General features: G+C 40.2%; 1 protein-coding gene across 1 annotated transcript in view; it reads right to left on the bottom strand.

Annotated features, from left to right (window-relative positions):
- Nucleotides 1–4,422: 4,422 nt before the first annotated feature.
- The window catches only part of IDO2 (indoleamine 2,3-dioxygenase 2), a 91,675-nt gene continuing 73,492 nt past the window's right edge, over nt 4,423–22,605 (bottom strand). The window contains exons 8-10 of the mRNA XM_020979698.2: nt 18,143–18,194; nt 10,976–11,124; nt 4,423–5,343 (exon numbers count right to left, since the gene is read on the bottom strand). Coding sequence (XP_020835357.1) covers nt 4,988–5,343; nt 10,976–11,124; nt 18,143–18,194 — 557 coding nt within the window. The 3' untranslated portion in view covers nt 4,423–4,987. The remainder of the gene's footprint in view (nt 5,344–10,975; nt 11,125–18,142; nt 18,195–22,605) is intronic.

Raw genomic sequence — 22,605 nt, 5'->3', positions numbered from 1 at the left:
CACAGAATGTCTGAGCTAGGAGGGTCCTTAGTACCCAGAAATCAGAATGTCCAGAACCTTAGACTCAAGAAGATCTGAGCTTGAAGGGACCTTAGAATACGGAGCATAGAATGTTGGCACAAAAGGGGACCTTAGAATATGGCGCATAGAATGTTGGCATAAAAAGGGACCTTAGAACATGGAGCATAGAATGTTGGCACAAAAAGGGATCTTAGAACATAGAGCACAGAAAGTGAGCAGAGAAAGGGACCTTAGAACATAGAGCACAGAATGTGAGCACAGAAAGGGACCTTAGAATATGGTGCATAGAATGTTGGCACAAAAAGGGACCTTAGAACCTGGAGCATAGAATGTTGGCACAAAAGTGGACCTTAGAATATGGAGCATAGAATGCTGGCATAAAAAGGGGCCTTAGAACATGGAACATAGAATGTCAGCACAAAAGGGGACCTTAGAACATGGAGCATAGAATGTTAGCACAAAAAAGGACTCTAGAACATAAACATCCATGCTGGAAGAACATAAGGCAAAGAGCCACATAAGATAAGCTCCAGGGCAAAGATGGATTTGTTTGTTTTTTGGCATTGTATCCTCAATGGCAAAGTAGTGTTAAGCACATGTCAGATATTTTTTAAATATTTGTAGAATTCAGTTGAATTGAATCAGAGTTAGAAGAGACCTTAGAACAGAGAATACAGGAAGAGACCATCCAGTCCAAGTCTCCTTTTCATAGAGGATTGAGGCCTAGATGGTCTTGTACACGCCAGAACCTGGACCAGAACCAACTCGCACTCAGGGTAGGCAGGTCAGCCTAGCTGAAGCAGCAAGGCACCCTGAGGAAGAGACAGAAGTCAACACATGCCAGGCAAATCAAACCATCACTACCTTGCCCACCATTTCCCCTCAGTACTTGGAACCTAAGAGCCTTGGGAATAGCAATGTTTCCAGCGCAGTGCCCATGGCCATCTTCTTGGGAAGCAACCCCAGTGGAGAACCTGCCCAGCACCTGCTCCTGCTGATACCACAGATACAGACCCAAAAAAGAAAAGTTCTTGCCACAAGAACCATCAAATAGTTTCAGCATCAGAAACCGATATCATTATATCAAAGTAGAAGCATCAACAACAGCTTTAGTGCTGTACCCTAAGGACCATGGGACTTTTCCATGTGACTTGCAGCTGAAACCTTACCTAGGATTTTCTCCCCCATTAGAATGTGAGTTCTGTGAGAACAGGGACTCTCTTACTTTTCTATTTATATTTCCATCACTTAAAATAGCACTTCACACAAAATTAAGTACTAATAAATATATAATAAACAATACTACTAAAATTAATAAATGCTTTATTCATTCATCCATTCATGATACATGTCTCATAGTTCCTAGGGTCTCAGTAGTGTCCATAGGCTTAAATTGGGCAGGCTGTCTTAGTTTTTCCATTCCACATACCTAATTCTTTTCAGCTAGTTGTTTATTTTTTAAATACTAAACTTTTAGAGAAAGAATGATAAAACAAGTTATGAGGTACCTATTAAGAGAGTACTATAAACTGTCACAATTTTCTCACAAAAAAATCCTAAACCAACAGACCATTTCATGTCCCTAAAAGAAATTTTGACCACTCTCCTAAAATCTCAGTCACCTTATTGTAACTCCCTCTTAGCCACTGACTTACCCTCCTGAATCCACCATCTCTGTGAAAGGTATTCTCAAAAACACAAATAAATAGCACACAACCATGTAAAATAATAGCTCAAGAGAGTGGTAAAAGTAATAACTCATATTCCTATAGTACTTCAAGTCTCACAGATTCATAGCCACCCTTGAGATAAGTAGTACAAGTCTTATACAAGTTTCTCCCCTGTAACCTTCAAATATGACTAAGCTTCTCGCATCCTTAGACCCTCAAGCTATAATCCTATATCTCTCCTCAAATACAAAATTCTAGAAACTGCTGTCTACACTCCCTCTCTTCCTCTTTTTTCATATACTCTTCAATCCTTTGCAGTCTGCTTTCTTATCACATCACTTGGGTGAAACTAAACTATTCTCCCCAAAGTTATCACTGATGTTTTAATGGTCAAATCAGATGGTCTTTTTTCCCCCAGTCCTCCTCCTGAATACCCTCTCATCTCTGGGCTTTCATGACACTATTCTCTCCTGGTTCTCCTGTTATCTACTTAACCTCTCCTCAGTCTCCTTTTCTCATTCAGATCATTTCCCCTAAATATTGCTCAAGGCTCTGTCATAGGTCCTCTACTTTTTTCTCCATATAGTCTCTCTCCTGGGGCTTCTTCAACAACCAAGAGTTTAATGATAACTTCTGTGCAGATGCTTCATTCATCCACATACCCATACCTAATTCCAACATCTTTCCTGAGTTTCAGTCCATTACCAATAGCCTATTAAACAATTCAAGTAGGATGTCCCAGAGACATCTCAAATGCAACATGTTCAGAACAGAATTTATTTTTTCCCTCAAGCCCATTCTTTTTCTAAATTTACCTCCTATCTCCCAAATTGATAATATTGACATTTTCCTCAACTCTTCACTCTCCATTATCCCATAGGAGCCAGGCAATGGTCAGATCTGTTTTTACTTCTACACCTCTCATATTTGATCCATTCGAATACTCACACAACTTTCTCCTTAGTTCAGGCTCTAATCCCCTCTCACCTGGATTATTGCCAGAACCTCCTGATTGGTCACCCTGCCTCAAGTCTCTCCCTACTTCAGTCCATCCTTCCCACTGCTTCCAAAGCGACTTTCCTTAAGCACAGATTTTAACATATTACTCTCCTTCTCAGTAAACCACAATGCCTTCCTGTTGACTCTGGAGTAAAATATAGCCTCCTTTGTTTAGTATTAAAAGTCCTTCACAACCTAGCTCAACCTACCTTTCCAGGCTTATTGTACATTGTTCTCTGCCTCACCCTCTGCTATCCAACTAAACAATTATTGAAACAGCCTCTTAATTGGTCTGATTCTAGTCTCTTGTCCCTCTAATCCATCCTACATAAAGTTGACAGATAGCCTTCCTAAGGCACAACTCAGATCTTGCCATGTCCCTGGTCAAAGACCATCAATGTCTCTCTGTTGCCTAGGCCCTGTTGGGTGATGTTTGAATTCCTGCAGCTATCATTTTGTGCCCTTCTCCATCTCTATTTCTGGTTTTATTTTCATTGCACAACCTGGAGTACTCCAGAGTTTCCTTAATATTCTACCTCTTCACTAGCCATTTTATCAAATACTACCTTGCCCATGAAGTCTTCCCAGGTTCCCCACCCTGCACCTAGCTTAAAGTGACCCTTCCTCCTAATGAATTCTTGAGATAACCAAGAAATAGTGGAAAGAAATTTAGAGTGAGAAGACGATATCCAATTCCAGCTGTGTCATAGTGGCATGATTTCAGGCAAGCCAGGTTCCCTGTCTATAACAGGGTGATAATAATAGCTGAATTATCAACCGAGCTATAACTAGAATCTTTAACTCCCATGGAAAACACCACCAAATGTGCTTGGGTCGGGCATACTAAGTGCACTCCCAGTAAAAAGGAGTGAGGATAGGAGAGAGAAAGCCACTCTACCATCCTCTGATGAGGTGACAAAAATCACCAGGAAATTGGCACAAGTCTTTTATTGGGGAGGCCACCAAAAGAGGTGGAGCAAGTTAGGAGCTCACACCAGTCTACTATCTGGTAGCTGACTATTTTCTCTAATTATGCTTGCAACCTAGGTACTCAACTACTGTTTCTAGCTGCTGGAAGACAAGTGTTTCCTGCACCTCCTCAAGCACAGTGTTGTTGAGAAAATAAAATTAGATAATGGGTAGTTATAGCACATATAATAATAATAATAATAATTAAACTACAATCCTCCCTCTTGGTGGGAGTCTAATTTGACACAGTTTTTACTATGGTGATTTATGTATATGTCAGCATGGCATAACATATACAGCACTGAATTTGGAGTCAGGAGTGACTTGGGCTCAAACACTACTCACTAACTGTGACACTAACATTAACTGTGGGCAAGATGTAGGTCTCTTTGAGCCTTAGTTTCTTCATCTATAAAATGGGAATAATATTATACGTGCTACCTACCCTTCTATGATTGTTATGAAGCCCAAATGGGATATACATAAATTTCCAATTTAATTATGTATATCCAAACTTGCAAACACTACATACACACACATACATACATACATACATGTGTGAGCTGTTCTCTTTATTTCTCCACTAGACTGTAAGCTCTATGAGGTTAGGGATTGAATCTTGAGAGCTTCTCATCTCTCCAGTGACTGACATAACGCATTATGCATAGCATTCATTCATTCATTCATTCAAGAATTTTCATTGAGCACCTGTTGTGTGAAGAACACTATGCCAGCCACTGGGAAATAGACAAAGTTGAAATAATTCAAACTTCAGCAATCTTTTATTAAGCAGTTACTTTGTGAGAGGCCCTGTGATTGATATTGGGAAAACAAAGACAAAAATGAACCAGCTTGGAGCTTGTATTTTAGGATTTTAAAATGACTGCTGTAGTGGCATTGATCGTTTGTTGAATGAATTTTGGATTGTTCTTGTAAAGAAATAGTCAATGTGGCAATCCCACAATATTTTATTTGGTTTTGGAGTTCTAGACTGAGGGCAGATTTGCCTTGCAGGCAGCACAAAGTAGGCATTGTCCATTATATGCTTATAAATGGGGATGTGTCCAAAATCATATGCTATTAATTAAGCACTACCCAGCGTCTTGGGCAAAGGGCAATGCTAATCCTTCTCTCTGATGAAGACCAGCTCTTCACAAAGGAGAACAGGATGTTCCATGGAGCCCAGAATACAGGGTCCCACCAGATTCCTGACAAACCACTTGAGGAGAGGGGAATAAGACAAGTTTAGGGGCTAGACCAGAAATGGAAAAGGGAAGGGAAGATCCTCCCTCTGCCTGTCTTTTGGACTACCAGAAGTTGGGATGAATTCAATCACTTGGGTCAATGATTCTTCCCAGGGTCGTGTCCCTGACACTTCTCAGAAAACAGAAGACAGTTGTTCCTCCTGTCCCCCTCTCTGCCAGTGCCTGAGGTGGTCCTGGAAGGTGGCCCAGGCCCCCGTCTTTGGCTTTGGCTGCCCCTGTGAGGATGTACTTGGCCACGATGCTGATGTGATAGCTCCTCAGCTCTGCCAGGGTGGCCACACACTGGTTATAGGCTTCACACAAGAGGCAGCTCCCAGATGACAAGATGTACTCCCTCAGGGAAGGGGCAGAGTGGACTTCCTCTATGAAGGCCCTGTGGGAAGGAGGCATGTATTCCCGCATTCTGTGCAAGAAGGTAGCTGAAAGAGACCAGAAGAACATCACATGAGCCAAGTCAAAAGAGAAGAAAGACTTAACTCCTTCCAGACATCACAGTTCTGCCTCCCAATACCTTTTATATATTATTTACATACTATCATCTCCCCTGAAAGAATACAAGTTCCTTGAGGGTAGGAACTATTTAATGTTTACCTTTGTATACCTAGTGCCTACGACAGTGCTGGGTATGCAATAACTGCTTAATAAATGCTTGCAGATTGATTGGTCACAGATTTAGAGCAAAAAATGACCCAAGAAGCCGTCAAGTCTAAGCTTCTCATTTGACAGGTGAGGAAAGTGAAGTCCAGAGACTTGTAAAATGATTTGTCCACTGTCACAAAGGTAATAAGTGGCAGGACCAGGATTTGAATCCAGGTCTTTTGATTCCAAATCCATGGTTCTTTCCATCGTCCCATAACGCCTCTCAGATGGCATGGTAGAAAGAGCACTGGACTTGGAGTTACACAAACTGGCTTCTAGTCTTGGCTCTGTCGTCTGCTAGCCCTGTGACCTTGGAAAAGTCACTTAACTTCTCACTGTTAGTCTTTTCATCATAAAATAGGGATGGTGATACTTCCTTCATCTACTTCATAGTGTGGTTATAAGGAACGCAATTTGTAATCCTTATATACATGCATATATCATACACATTTACATATATAAATGCAATGGTTCATCTGATTCATACTCATCTGATCTACTCTGCTGGAATTCTTTGATGTATGGAGGGACAATGGATTCAGTTTGGTATCTCAGGCCTGATCCTCAACCATCTACCTAACAACATAGAAACTAGAGAGACAGAGGAGCTGTGCGGATGCTCTGACCATCTGTGAAAAGCACCAAGTTAAAATCCTTATGAACAGAAGTGATCATGTCTCTTCTCTGCTCCAAATCTTCCATAGCTCCCTATTGCCTACAAAGAGTTCTACCTCCCCAGTCTAGCATTCAAGTCTCTCTGCAACCTGATGCTACTGTGCCTTTCCAGCCTTAATTTCAATTTCCCCACCTTAGTCTTCCCTCCCCACCCCAAACTCTACACTACAGCCTAAGTGAACAATTCACCATTCCCCCACCATACCTTCAATGCACATATGAGAAATCAGAGCCCTAGACATTAAGTGACTTCAACCAATCAATTAACAAGTATATGCCAATACATGCCCAGAAGGAGTAACCAATAGAGCAGGCTTTGAACCCAGGTCTTCTAACTCTGAAATCAGCTGTCAGTCAAAGACATCATGCTGGGTCCCTTACTATCTGGTCTCACTCTTCATGCCTTCTACCTTCCTCTCAGTCTTTAAGCCAAGTAATATTTCAGCTTTGGGCTTTAGTAGATCTTAGTGTGGTCATAAAATCTGCAAACTGGGCTGGAGGGAAACCTTTCCTGTAGAGGAAAGTGATGGCATTTGTTTTTATCAAGGATTTTAAGAATCCTTCCTGGTAATAATATGTTGTAAGATATTAAGAAACACCAATCTAGTAGTGGTTCTTAACCAGGTGTCTGTGAACTTGCTTTTATTTTAACATTTTTTATATTTTCATATTTTCTATATTTTCAATATAATTGCTTTCTTTTGTAATCCTATGTATCTTATTTTATGAATTTAAAAACATCATTCTGAGTAGGGATCCATAGACTTTACTGTAGACTCCCAAAGAGGTCCATCACACAGAAAAATGTTAAGCATCCCTGATACAGAGGTCAGAGTGACATCCTTGTTCATTCAGTTGGTCAGGGATAGAGCTAGAAATTGTGTTCAAGTGTTCTGACTATCCTATCTCTCTCTCTCTTTTTTTTTCCCTTTTGATGAAGTATCGGTGACCTTTCAGGCAAGGTTTGCCAGGGTTATAACTGGTCCCTTTCTTTCTTGCATTGCAAGTGATGGTAATATCTCATAGCCAGTGATATGCATTATAAAGAATAATGGTTTTGGAGCTGAATTCAAGTCCTAATTCTGCAACTTGCAGACTATGTGATCCTGTGTGACTTTATCTTTCTAAGCTTTAGCTTCCTCATCTGTAAAAATGAAGGGGATGGACAAGATAACTTGAAGGGGCTCTTCGAGAGCCTTGGAATGCAAGCATCTTGCAGGTAGGGATTGCTATATTCTTTGTACTTGTATCTCTAGTGCCTGGTGTCAGTCAGTCAGTCAATAATCATTTATTAAGTGCCTGCTGGGGGCAGCTAGGTAACACAATGGATAGAGTGCCAGGCCCAAAGTCAAAAAGACTCATCTTCGTGAGTTCAAATCAGCCCTCAGAAACTTGCTAACTGTGTGAACCTGGGCAAGTCACTTAACCCTGCTTGCCTCAGTTCTTCATATGTAAAATTAGTTGGAGAAGGAAATGGAAAACCACTCCAGCATCTTTTATGACCCAGATATGGTCATAAAGAGTTGGACATGACTAAAATGACTCAACAAAAAAGGGAAACTAGGGGGAAATTTTTACAGTAAGTTTCTCTAATAAAGCTCTCATTTTTCAAGTGTGTAGAGAACTGTACCAAAATTATATGAACAGGAGTCATTCCCCAATTGATAAATGGTCAAATGATATAAACTGGTGGCTTTCAGAGGAAAACATCAAAGCCATCAATAATCCTATGAAAAAAATGTTCTAAATCACTAATAATTAGAAAAATGCAAAATTCAAACAACCCAGAGACACCACCTCACATCTGTCAGAGTGGCTAAGATGATAGAAAAAGAAAATGACAGATGCTGGAAGACGTGTGATAAAAGTTACACTAATGCACTATTGGTAGAACTGTGAACTGGTATAACCATTCTGGAGAATAATCTGGAACTATGCTCGAAGGGCTATAAAACTGTGCATGCCCTTTGACCCAGCAATACTGCTTCTAGATCTATAGCTCAAGGAGATCAAAAAAAGAGAAAGGATCCGCATGTACCAAAATATTTTTTGCAGCTCTTTTTGTAGTGGCAAAGAATTTGAAACTGAGGGGATGCTCATCTATTGGGGAATAGCTGAACAAGTTATAGTATATGAATATGACAGACTACTGTTGTGCTATAAGAAATGATGAAGGGGATGGTTTCCAAAAAAACTGGGAAGAACTGCATGAACTGATGCAAAATGAAGTGAGCACAATGAAGAGAGCAATGTACATAGTAGCAAGCAACATATAAGGAAAATCCACTGTGAAACACTTAGTATATCTGATACAATGATCTACCACAGCTCTAAAGGATTCATGCTATAAACTGCTATTTACCTCCAGATACAGAACTGATGAACTCAGAATACAGATTAAAACATTTTTCCTTTATTTTTTTCTGAAGATGGCTAATGTGGAAATACATTTTGCATGACATATACCCATATAATGAGTATCAGACTTCTTGCATCCTCAGTGGTTAGGGGAAGAGATAGAGGGGGAAAAATAACGTGGAACTGAAAATTAAAATAAAATTAAAAAGTAGAGACTAGGTGACCATTTATTAGGGATGTCACATGGGGTTTTATGATTCAGAAAGGGTTTGGAATAGGTGATTTCTGAGTTCCTGCCCACTCTATAATATGCTATCCCAAAGAAAAACTAAAAATCCAATACAATGTGGTGCTACTCAAAGATATTTCTTGCAGATCTCTTCTGAACACATCATATGCATATGTATTAGTAGGACTAGTGTGGATCAGGGCTAAGACACTCCAAGGAGCCAGGCTCAATCCCACAGAGGAAGACTAAAGGCTTTTTCTCATGGTTAGGAAGGAGCAGAGTTCAGGGCTGGGGCTGAACTCTGTGGTTCTGGCTTCAATCCTGGATCATTATCTCTTGGTCCAAAACAGCCTTTACTTTTCAGTGTCCCAAGTCGGGGGAAGAGAATAAGCATTTTCTCTCAAACCAGTAAAGAAATTGCAGAATCCCTGTCTTGGAAGGGAACTCAGGGGCCATCTAGTCTAACCCATCCCAGAACAGAAATGGTCTCTCTAATGTCCCCAAGTAATCATTCAGCCTGTGCTTGCAGAACTCCATTGATGGGAAAACCACTATTTCTCAAGGCAGTCACCCATTCCACTTTTGGACAGCTTGAACTGTTAGAAAGTTTTCCTTACAACTAGTTGAAATCTGCCCTTTTGAAACTTCCCCCCTTCACTCCTTATTCCAACAGGTCAAACAGCAAGTCTATCCCTCTTCCATACAACAGCTATTATATGTCCCCAAATAATAGCTAGCATTTATATAGTGCTTTACAAATGTTAGCTCACTTGACCTTTGTAATAACCCCATGTTGTTGTCATTCAGTTGTTTCAGTCACGTCCCACTCTTCGTGACCACATATAGGGGTATTCTTTGCAAAGATACTGGAGCCATTTGCCATTTCCTTCATTTTACAAATGAGGAAACTGAGGCAAACAGGGTTAAGTGACTTGCCCAGGTCACACAGCTAGGAAGTGTCTGTGGCTGGGTTTGAGGTGTGAGTGAGGTCTTCCTCACTCCAGGGCCCTATTCACTGCACCACCTAGCTGCCCCAATAACCCTACAAGACAAGTACTACTATTATTCTCATCCTATAGATAAGGCAAACAGAGATTAAGTGACTTTCCCAATACTATATAGCTATTAAATCTCTGAGGCAGAATTTGAACTCAGGTCTTACTGAATCCAAGTCCAACACTTTATCCACTGTACCACCTCACTGCCTTACATCTCCTCCACATAAATGTATTACTCAGGTCTTCCTTCAACAGACCCTGATATGGCATGTTTTCCCAGTTTCCTGGTGGCCGTTCTCTGGATACATTCCAGTTTGTCAAAATTCTTCCTAAAATGTGGCTCCCAGATCTGAACACAACATTCCAGATAGGATCTGACTAGGGCAGAGGCAAGCAAAACTTTTATCTCCATTACTGTAGATACTCTTAATGTGAACCAAGATTACTGGTTTTTGGAGCCTCCCTGTCACACCAGTTCCTCCCTAATTTAGAATGAGGAAACAGCTACTTAGGAACTTCAACCTGAGTCACAGTGAGCAGCGGAAAACAGGCTATTGCCTTGGGGTTTCCTTGTAATAGGAGCCAGAGGTCTGCCAAGATCAGAGTAGATCTTGGCTTGGTGCAAAGATCTTCTGGAGGGCCTTGCCTTCCCAGCTGATTCAAGAGAGTGTGGATTTTGTGACATTTTATGAACTGGAAACTACGTCAGTCCTCTTTCCAAAGCCTCCTCATGGCATGGCAGTGACCCTGGATTCTCAAAAACTATGCCAGTAAAGCTGAAGCTCTGGAAGGTTGTGCCAAGCTAAAAAGCCTGAATGAGATCATAGATAGAGAATGTGAGAAGGCTATCTAGAGATGGGCCTAGCTAGGTGAGCTAAACATGATATTTTGACTCATCCTCTCAGGTGGATTATTTACCGTGGCATTGGCTCATTAGTTCTCCAGTCAAAAATTATTTAGTAAGCATCTATTATGTTCCAGGCACTGTACTCAGCACTGGGTTTGTGATCTTCACTGGCTACATATACTTCCCACAATCATGGAATCTGGCTCCTTAAAGTATTGGCTAATGTGTTAAGAAATCTTTGGCAGAAGTGCCCACTGAAATTTAAAAAAAATTTTTTTAAATCAAATAAAGAGCATTGGACTTACTGCTTTCCTTGCTATGACAAACACCTAATAACTCATCAAATGCATGAAATACTGTGCTCTGAGCTGCACTTCCTCCAGAATATTTCAAAGGCTCTTCTGAGACTCCTTCATATATCAGCCCTTCTGGAATTGCTGGGTTATCCTTCCAGCTGAAAAAGAAAATAAGACAGTTTTTTTCCCCATGAATTCTATACAATTGGATTGTACCAACATGTAGCAAGTGCCTAGCATATGCAGAGTAAGAGGCAGTGAATTATAGAATGTAGAGAGCTAGTCTTCATAAAAGGAAGATGCAGATTTGGGTCCTGCATGACATATACTGTGTGTGTGACCAGGAGCAAATTAGGTAAGCCCTTAGTGCCTCAGTCAACTCTTTTAGAGTATAAATCACAGACAAAATCCCAATCTTCATCAGTAAGGCCAAGGAAGTTTCTACTCTAGGTGTTTTTAACATAGATAAAACCATAGGTCCCAAAAGTAAAATGTGCAAGGCATTGTGCCATGTGTAGGGACTATTAAGACAGAAATAAGAAAGCCTTTATCCTCAAGGAGCTTAATGACTAATGAGGTGGTTCCAACATGCATGCAGTTAAGGATGTACAGAACATCTTTTAAGCTCTGAGAGCTTAAAAGTATGCTAACACTTTTGGAATATCATGTGTAGAATACCTAGAGAGCAACACAAAATAATTCAGGGAGAGAGAAGGAGGAGGAGGAGGAGGAGGAAGAGGAGAAAAGAAGAAGAAGAAGAAGAAGAAGAAAGAAGAAGAAGAAGAAGAAGAAGAAGAAGAAGAAGAAGGAGAAGGAGAAGGAAAAGAAGAAGGAGAAGGAAAAAGAGGAGGAGGAGGAGAAGAATGAGGAGGAGGAGCAAAGGAAGGAAGGAAAGGGAGGAAAGGGAGAAAGGGAAGAGGGGGAGAGAGAGAGAAAGAAGGAAAGAGGAAGAGGGGGAAAGAAAGGAAGAGGAGAAGAGGCAGGGGGAAAGGAGAGAGAGGGAGAGAGAAAGAGAGAGAGAGAGACAGAGAGAGAGAGAGAGAGAGAGAGAGAGAGAGAGAGAGAGAGAGAGAGAGAGAGAGAGAAAGGGAGAGAGAGAACATTAACAACTAGAAGGATCCAGAAAGTCCTCATGTCGAAGATTGTACCTGAGCTGTGCTTGGAAGAAAACTAGAGGATAAGGAGGTACATTCCAGATAGGAGGAGGGACTGCCTACCTATGAAAAGGCTCAGAGTTATCTCTCTGAGGGGAAATGTCCAGTACAGAACAGTGGGCAGGCCAGTCAGTTTGACTGGATTAGAAAGGCACAGAGAAGACATAAAGAAGGAAGATATTATGATATAAGACTGCAAGGGTAAGTGGTAGCCAAGCTGTGAAGGATTTTAATGGCAGGATGAGTTTCTATTTTATCCAATAAGCAGGAAGGAATCATTGAGTAAAGAGTGTGATATGTTCCATATAAACAAGAGTGAGAGAATTGGGAAGTGGCAAACTGCAGGTTTGACCTGCAGGTGACTGCAGGTGACCCCTACAATCTCCAGAGTAGCTATTCTTTCCAGAAGTGTTCACACATCATGGAGTCAATGAAGCTAGTTTCCATTCCTGGCTCTGCTCTTCACTACCTTGTATGACTTTAGATAAGTCACTTTCTTTCCCTAGGATTCAGTTACCTCCTCTATAAAATGAAAGGATTGACCTAATTGATGGCTAAGGTGCTTTCTGTCTTGACATCCCATGATGTCAATTTTCCATCAACTTCAAATGAAAATACATTCCTCTGACAATGAGCTTATCTAATAATATAATGATGAGTGTGGATTTGGACATAAAGGACTTGGGTTCAAAGACTAGCACAGATCAAAAAAGAAAGAAAAAAGAATAAAAAGAAAAATAACAGAATTTAAGGGTTGGAAGGGAAGTTGGTGGCCAGCTAGTACAAGTCACGTGTAAAAGGAATCCCCATGCTATTCAAGTCAGTAAGCAATCATTGGGTACCAATATGCCTAGCACTGTGAAGATATTCTTCATTTTTTGAAAGAAATGACCAAGACTAGAAGAAATGAGAACTAGATTGTTAAGTGGTATAGCAGAGCCAAAAGGCCAGGTACAAGACCTGCCTCTTATACCTCCTAGTTCTCTGAGCCTCAGTTTCTTCATTTGTAATATGATAATAAGTCTTATTCCATTATCTCAGGGCTATTGTGTGGAAAACATTTTGTAAACTTTGAAAGGATAGAGATATGAACTACTCTCACCATAAAAGTATTTTGAAAGACATGTCAGTCAATCAACAAGTCTTTATTAAGCACCTACTATATGCCAGGCACTGTGCTAATCCTTGGGGTACAAAGAAAGGCTAGGTGGTACAGTAGATAGAGTACTGGGCCTGGAATCAGGAAAACTTGAGTTCAAATTCAGTCTCAGATACTTACTAGCCTCTAGTTAGATAATTATCTAACCGCTGTCTGCCTCAGTTTCCTCATCTGTAAAATGGATACAATAATAATACCTATCTCCCAGGTAGGTGGGGATAGAAAGAAGTAATAATTGTAAAGTGTTTTGCAAACCTTAAAGCACTATATAAATACTAGCCATTATTATTATTAAAGACATGGTTCCTGCCCTCAAGGAGCTCACATTTAAATATTTCAATAGCGGAGATAATATGCAAATAAATTTATGGACAAAATCAATAAAATATAAATGAAAAGTAATCTCAGGGGCTGGGGAAGGGTGGGTTAAGTGCTGGGAAAGACCTCCTAAAGAAGATGGAACTTGAACTCAATTCATAGGATCGTGTCCTTGGAGTTGGAAGAAGTCTTCAGAAGTCATCAAATCCAACTATCTGCTTTACAGATAATGAAACTGAGACCTAGAGAGGTTAAGCCACACCAAGATCACCCCTTAGGCATAAAAAAGATGTCCTGGGCATGGTGGTATAATGTGTAGCAGGTCGGCACACCGGGCACCCTCTACGCATGCCTGTGGATGACACACTGATTGAACCAGCATTTATTTTCCTAGAATGGAACCTAAATTAGAGACTTGAGAAGCTAAAGGAGAGTATCTTGTTCCAAACACTGTTTCTCCTGCTATGATGAGATAATTCTAGAAAAGGAGAAACTCAAGAACAGCAAAAAATGTTTGGATTCCTCTAAAGCCTAAGCAGCTGTTTTTGGGAGATCTGAGAGGGAAATAGTTGGTTTATCAAACAATTATTTTTAGCCGTCCTTGGAACCTATTTATAGCAATCTTAAGAAGTGGATAAATGAAGAGATTAAAGATTAAAATGCCATGTTTTTTCACTAGGGTCAATGACCTCCCCAAGACAGTTAATATGAATGGGAACTGGAGGGGAGGAGCTTCATCTTGTAACAGAATCTCTCAACCTTTAAAAATAAAATCTTAAAAGAATCCCAACTATAGATAAGGTCAGGAATAGAAAAGCAAGGAGAAATTTTGTGATTGAAAGTAAAGATATTCCTGATTTTTAATATTGTTAAAATGTCTCTATTAGCTGCCATCTATTGTTTTCAATCCAATTCAAAGAACACTCATTGGGCACTAACTGTGTGAAGTGTAATGCATTCACCCTGGGCTTAAAAAGATGAAAAAAATGACATAGTTTCTACTTTCCAGTGCTTTACATTCTATAGTAGGGCTATGACATGCACATAGATAAGTATGATAGAGTGTAGAATGTGACTTCAACAAGGAAGAGATTCAAAGTCCTTTAAGAAAATTTGAGGACAAAATTGGGGAAGAGACAACTAGGAAAGGCTTCATGGAGGAGGTAGGAACCCAAACTATGTGGTTAAAAAAAAAGTTTACATTATGTAGAAATGAAGAATATAGAGAATAATTTGACTAACCATCAATCTTGTTTAAAAAAATATCTATTTCTGATTTTGTTAGGCTATACTAAGTGGCAAGTGGGTGGTACAGTGGATAGATAGTGGATACTGGGCTTGGAATCACTGGGAAGATTCAAATTTGGCTGCAGACACTTCCTAGCTATGTGACCCTGGGCAAGTCACTTAACCCTGTTTGCCTCAGTTTCCTCATCTGTAAAATGAAGGAAATGGCAAAGCATTCCAGTATCTTTCTCAAGAAAACCCCAAATGGGTTCTTGAAGAGTTGGACATGACTGAAACAATTCAACAGTATCAGGTGGGAGAAATAGTGGTAAAAACAAAAGCATGGGAGAGGTTGATATTTTCATTAGAAAACAACAACTACACCTATTGGCTTCCAGGAGGGATTTTTAATCTCCTTTAAAGTCTTCTTTGTGTGAAGTCTTTCCTAATCCTCAACTGGCAGTACTCTCCTTCCCAACTGTCTCATATCTAACTACTTTGTATGTATTTGTATTGATTCACTTTATACATATGTTATGTGTGTATGTGTGAATAAATATGTTATTATGACACTTAAAAAATTTGAGAGACAGTTTCTCGGTAATCCATCATTTTATTAATAATGCTAGCATTTTATTAATAAAAGAGGTCAATGGCACTCTCAAATGCCAAAGACCTCTCATGGTGGTTAGCTCTTAACTTATATGCCCTTGGAAGAGTAGGTGTTCCTGAGGTGGGCAATCAACTCTGATTGGTGAATAGTCAATGAGAAAAATGAATATTATAATGAAATGTGGGCTCCTTCTAATGAGGATCTTGGGGGTACCTGGCTTGGATCACTCAAGTCCTGATCAAAGAGACATATCATTTCCATATCACCTGTCTGACAAAAGGGAGAATCCACATTTTCCCCAGACCCATCTGAGTAAACACAATGAGCAGGAATCTACCCATTCACCTAAACTTGGAATTTCTTTTGCTGTCTTCTTTGTTCCAGATTTCCCGCACTGTTTGATTTCTGGATGGGTAAGTAGAAAAGAGGAAAAACCTCAGTCATAACTTAATAATTAGTTATTAAATACAAAAGAGAAATAATTATATATATATATAATTATATATATATATATATATACTTGCTATCATGCTTATATAGAATATATACATATGTGTATATATTTGTACATATATACTCATATATTTGTGTGATACACTTATTGTTTCCATTTCCAATTTAGTTCCTTAACATTAGGTATTGTTTTGGTTTTTGTATTTTTATCCCCAGAGCCCAGTACAATGGCTGGTATATAGCGTTGTTGTTGTTCAGTTGTTTCAGTCGTGTCTGACTCTCCGTGACCCCATTTGAAGTTTTCTTGGCAAAGATACTGGAGTGGTTTGCCCTATCCTTCTCCAACTCATTTTACAAATGAAGAAACTGAGGCAAACAGGATTAAGTGACTTGCCCAGGGTCACACAGCTAGTAAGTGTCTAAGGCCAGACTTGAACTCAGGAGGTTGTCTTCCTGGTTCCCAACCCAGTGCTCTATCCACTACTCCACCAACTGTCAATTAATAAATATTTGTTGATTGATAGATGGATGGAATATGTGCAATGGACTCCCCTGCCCCTGTCTCTACCTGCTGAAGTCCATCCTTTCCTTTAGGCCCTCATCAAATGTTAGCACTTTCTCAAAGCCTTCCCTGACTTTTCCCTCATCTCCCAGCCAAAACTGATCCTTCTCCCCTCTCACATATGGAATCTCCTAGCTCTTCATTTGACTCTCTTCTTTGTAATTCTCAAACCAGCCATTGTATCATAGCTGTTTATGGATATACCTTATCTGCCCTCCAGTTCCTCTGTAAGAAGTGAATCCCATGCATTATCCTTTAATCTCTCACACTCAGCTCAAGATCTTGCATGATGTAGGCCCTTTATTAAATAAATGATTGTTGAATTAAAGTAAACAAGTACTTGTTTAGCTCAATCAGCAAATGTTTGCCCCTCTAGGGGACAAGAACTATCTCATCCTTCATCTTGGTGTTCCCACAACTGAACATAAGGCTCATGTATTTATTTTTTCTTTCTTTCTCTTTTTTTTAAGGGGGCCTGTGATTTCACCAGTGTAGACAGGACTTAGTCAGGGACTTCCTCGGTAATTTATAGTCTTCAGAAAGTTGCCTGAGGCGCTAAGAAATTCAGCCTCTTGTCCAGGGTCACACACTCTTTACTCTTGGTAATAAGTCTGGAAAGCTAGGTTGAAGATAGATTTTGCAGGTCATTAAATATGAAAATGAAGATTCTGTATTTCAAACCAGAAGTAATAGGGAGCCACTGAAGCTTCTTGAATAGGAGAGTGATATGGTGTCCACATTAGGAATATTAATTTAGCAGCCATGTGGAAGGTGGACTAAAGAGTGAAGAACTTGGAGATAGATTAATAATTGGAGTCTGGAGTCAGGCTTTTTCTTGGGCCTTTTTCCACATAAGGCATGTAGACAGAACAACGGAGCCCCCCAAAAAGCTTGTCTCAGTTTGGGGGAGAGGCAATGGGACCAACTTTTGAAGGAAATATATTTTTTTTAGTCTTCTCCTGCCACTATTCCCAAACTTCTCTCCCATTACCTTTTTCCTTCTCTCCGAGGGCTGCTACCCAGAGTTTGCCAAATACCACATACAATCCAGGGTTGCCCTGTCCTCACAGTGTCAAAATAATCTCTCTCTGCTTTCTGCCATTTACCCTCAAAAAACCCAGTCCCTCAATGTGAGAACTCTTAGACAAACGTTAGAGCTGATTGTTAGATGAGTTATGTGCTTAAATTAAATCATACTTTGTTGTGGATGACTTAGGATTATCTGTATTTTAAGGGAAGTTTATACTTGTTAGATTTCAGAGTGAGTAGCAGAAACATGCTGGGATGAGACCTCATCTGGGATCCTTAAATCCCACTAGTAAGCTGTTACATACTCCTCTTACGTGCCCCCTTGGGGGAGTAAGATATTGGGGAAAGGGAAAAGGTAGGAAAAAATGGAATGAGAGTGTGAGCTTCTTGCCCTCACTTTTACAGGACTCAGAAATAGTTTAGAACTCATGCAGAGGTCTGTCATGAAGACCCAGAAAGAGCCACCCATTTCTCAGAAATCCCAGTGGTTACACAGGCCTGGAACTACAGGCAAAAGAAAATCAAATGTCACTTCTCACCCTGATCCTTCAACCTTGACTTGGACCCAAACAGGTACATTGCAATACCCCTCTCTTCCCCACACCAATTATGAAACGGTTCATAAAGCCTCACAGAAGGAAAGCAATTGAGCTGTACTTACCCAGACAGAAAGATCCGGATGGCTGCATAAAATATAGCTGGATCTACGTAATCTAAGAGAACAATCAAAATGTGAACTTTTCTACAGGCCAAAAAAAGAAACAGAGAGAAGAAGAAGAAGAAGAAGGAGAAGAAAAAGAAAGCAATTGGTTACATGTGCAGCAGCTCTATGCTCTCTTGGGCACTTCCTCCATCTGATCTGTACAATGACCTGAAATTAAAGTGGCCCAGAGGGGGTTGGAATGTTCTCTCCCGCAGTTGCCCTCCGTGGTGTTTGCAGAAATCTTAAACTATTCCATATGCTACTCTGTTCTATTTGTTGTGCTTCCCAGCTAAAAAAATTAATTGAAAAGAAAATTCCCAAAAGATCAAGGCCCTCTTCTGCCGAATTTTGCTCTAGGATACCGTGTTTGTGAGGATAGGCTGGCAGCGGGTGCAGAGGAAAGACTAGATTTTAAAGGAAGGGGGTCCCCATATGGTGCCGTATAAAGAATGCTGGCTTTGTAGGACCTGGCTTCAAATATTTGAGAAAGTCACTTAATTTCCCTGGTTCTTAAGTTTTCTTCACCTAAAAAAATCAAACAATTATCTCACTGTTAAAGCCACTTTTGGTTAAAAATTGATGCTATCATCATAAGTTCTTAGGATAGGGAGCCCAAAGTTAGCAATGGCCTGAATCTTGGTATCGTAGAATTAACCCCAGATTTGGACAGGATCTCAGATGCCAACTCATCCAAGCCCCACCCAAATCATTTCTCTTTCCAATAATATGCCCAACATGGGATCATCTAGACTCTGCTTGAAGATGTCCAATGTCAGGGAACTCACTACCTTCCAAGGCAGTACATTTCACTTAGGTACAAATGAAATTTTAGGAGTTTTGTTTTTTCTTTGACCTAACATCTCTTTGTAACTCTTTGCTCATGGCATCTAGTTCCTGACCTCAGGGGCTTAGTTCAAGTCAATCCTTTTTTTCATATGACAGCCCTCAAATTCTAGAGGTATTATCTCTAGGGAACAGAAGGCATGAGAGCTGAGACTTCCCAGCTCACATAACAACACGGGAATGCCCACCATAATTCATGGTCCATCTAACTCAAGGGTTCTTTATTGGGTCATGAACCCCTTTGACAGTGTAGTGAAGCCCCTTCTCAGAACAAGGTTTTTAATTGTGTAAAAGAAAATATATAGAATTATAAAGGAAATCAAAGGCTAGTGAAAAGACTTATATATATATATATATTTTTTTTTTCCCATATCCAAATTAGTAAGCACCTTGAAATCTATCCATACACCCCTAGGAGGTTAGTGGACCTTAAGGTTAAGAACTTTTAAATTGTTACTGAATATTCTCTTACCAAAAGAAGTCCAAAAGGAGCATTACTTTGGGAGGGCCTGATTGTTCTCTCAGATGTCAACCTTAAGAGACAATGATATGGCCCATCTCCATTTATGACTCAATCATTCATAAATTTGTTCAAAGCTTTTTTTGAATCCTTTTCTGTTTCCAGGAAGTACCAACTCTTGGGGGTTCTATAAAATGATTTTCTACCGTGTGAAGTTGTGCTTGCTATTTGTTGTGCTAAACTCCAAAGACTTCATTCAATTCAATAGACCAAGTATGGGTGAAGAGGACAGGGCCTAGTCAAAACTGTAAAGGAAAATTTTGTTCTTTCTAGTTCCACCTCATCACCCTCCTTATTCCTCTATCCTTCTTATCCCTTCAGGGAATCCCACAATTCAGGTGGGATTGTCCAGGGCACAGAGCAACAACAATAATAATGACTATTTTTTAAAAATAATACTTGCAAGTTTATGGAAAGCTTTCCTTACAACAATCCTATGAGGTGGGAAGTACAAGTATTATCAAATATCATTCTACAGATGAAAAAACTGAGGCTCAGAGGCAAAATAAATTGCCCAGAATAACCTAGCTAATTAGCATTAGAACTGAGATTTGAATCCAGGTCTCAGGACTCCAGGAGCCCCAGAATTGTGTCCCACCCTGGCCTTGTACTCCCTGGTAAGAACCAGTTCTAGGTCTTTCTCTGCTGGCTTGCACCCCTGAACTTTACCATCTCGGTGTCCCATTCTCTTAGATACCCATGCCCCATCCTGGGCAATGAGAGCCTAATCTGCTACATTTTGTTTCATCTGCAAAATAAGGATAATGATAGCCCCTACTTCCTAGGGCTGTTATGAGGATCAAATAATAAAACATATGCAAAACACTATGCAAACTTCAAAGTGTTGTATAAATGCTAACTACTATTCTAGCTGTTATCATTATTAGACTAATTTGAAGTACAGTGTTAATGGCCAACAACGGCTTAATCAGTTATCCCCTGGAGAGAATGTAGTCACACTGTTAACAGATACAAAAATCACAAAATGGCCAAATTACAAGAGAGCTCATAAAGCATCTAATCCAGCAAGTAGCTGAACAGAGATTCCGTCCACAACAGCAACAAAAACCTCCAGTGACGGGGAACTTACTACCTCTTAAAGCAACAAACTCAGAATGCTTTAGACTGCACTCATTTTTTTGTGATTTGAAATCTGCGTATCCCTTATTGCCTTAAACTAAATCTGACAACAGGAAATTTCAGTCAAGTTGGTGAGGAAGATATTTTAGGAATATTGGAGGTCAGAAGAAAAGACCATTTTGCGTTCCTCAAATCAGACCCTGTAGAGGATGTTTTTGCTGCCTCTTTGGAAAACCCACCCTCTTGGTGAAGAAAGAAAACATATTTTGAACTGATGCTCAATCTTGGATCTACTGAGAGAGAGCTTGAGAGCTAAGGGTGGGGGAAAGGAGGAAGCTTTGCTACAAGCCAGGTAGATTAGCCTGCGCAAGGGACAACGTCCAAGAGCAGGATTAGTTTAATCCTCCTCATCTCTGCATACTAGAATGGGGAAGTGGCCCCAGAGAGTAAGGAATCTATGGGGACAGGAGAGCCCAGGAACAGCTGGGGTCCAACTCCATGTCTTCAAACAATGTTTTGGGGATGCAAGAAAGCTCAGAACACAAGGCTAAGCAGATTTCCCATCAAATTTTAAACCAGTGTAGATTTCTAGAGAAATTTAATCCATCTGTTTTTTATTAATTTACACTCAGCTCATCAAAATGTTATGTTGCAAGAATTATTTGATGTCTGGAAAGCCTGAGGAAATTTGCTTTGTAAAAATTATTATTGCTTAAATATTTGCTTTGTAGCAGGGAGTTTCCTTTAATCAAAGCAAAATTCAGACAATACCTGCTTTGGGCCAAACTCTACACCCACAAGCCCACCCCAACCTTCAGTGTTTTCAGGGCATAATCTTACAGTTCATGATATTCATGGTCTGGAAAGCTCTACAATCTTTATTATTACCATGAATGGACAAAGTTTTGGAGGGAGATGTTCTTCTCCCAGGCTGACGGCACCCAAATCTTCCTGCCCCCTGAGCTCTAGCCTCGTATGCTATGATCGTGCGATCTCCTGCCTTTTACAAGTCAATATGATTGAGTTCTCCTTGACTCCTGATTCTCCCTCTCCCACTTACCTTACATCTAGGAGTTACTAATTCTCATTCAGACTGGCTCTCTCACTCATCCCTTTGAAATTTCCAGCATCACCACTATATGGACACCCATGGACAATGTAATATAGTACAAAGAATACTAGATTTGGCGTTAGGAGGACCTGGGTGCAAGGGCTAGCTCTACCCATTACTGTCTTCATGACTTTGGACAAGACTCTAGATGTCTGGGTCTCATCTATAAAATGAGGGGTTGGGGTGGGGTAGGTGGACTTGGCTCATTTCTGAGATCCCTATCATCTCATAATAAAGATAATAATAGCTAGCTCTTATATAGTGCAGATACTGTGCTAAGCATTTTATAAACACTTTCTCATTATATCTTCACAACAATTCTAGGAGGTAGGTGTTATTGCTAAGCTCATTTTACATTTGAGGAAATTGAGGGGGAAAGAGGTTAAGTGACTTGCCCAGGATCACCCAGCTAGGAAGCATCTCAGGTTAGATTTGACCTCATGTCTTTTTGACTCCAGACCTAGTACTCTATTCACTGGGCCACCTAGCTGCCTATCTAAATGGCTAACATTGTGGCCACAACTGCCCTCCATGATTCTAATCTCTGCTTGATCCAAAATGTCCTATGTTGTACTGCCAGCCTAATTTTCCTTAAGCTGCAGTCTCATAGCATCACTGCTCAGCTCAGAAACTCGCTAAGTCACAGAATCATAGGCACCTTGCTGAACAGGACCTCAGAGGCCATGCAGTTCAACCTCCTCATTTTTCGGATGAGAAAACAAAGGCTCAGTTCTCTCTCTTTGCATTCGTTTCTAGCCTTCTTCATATTACATCAAACCTGAACTCTTTTGCCTGATTTCCAGGTCTCTTATAATCTCCTCTTTTATAATCTCACATTTCATATTTAGCCCATATTTATAAATCTCC

This window comes from Phascolarctos cinereus, unplaced genomic scaffold (assembly GCF_003287225.1).
Source record: "Phascolarctos cinereus isolate Bilbo 61053 unplaced genomic scaffold, phaCin_HiC Scaffold_2;HRSCAF=192, whole genome shotgun sequence".
Classification (NCBI taxonomy): Eukaryota; Metazoa; Chordata; class Mammalia; order Diprotodontia; family Phascolarctidae; genus Phascolarctos; species Phascolarctos cinereus.
This window is presented reverse-complemented; position numbering and strand designations above follow the sequence as displayed.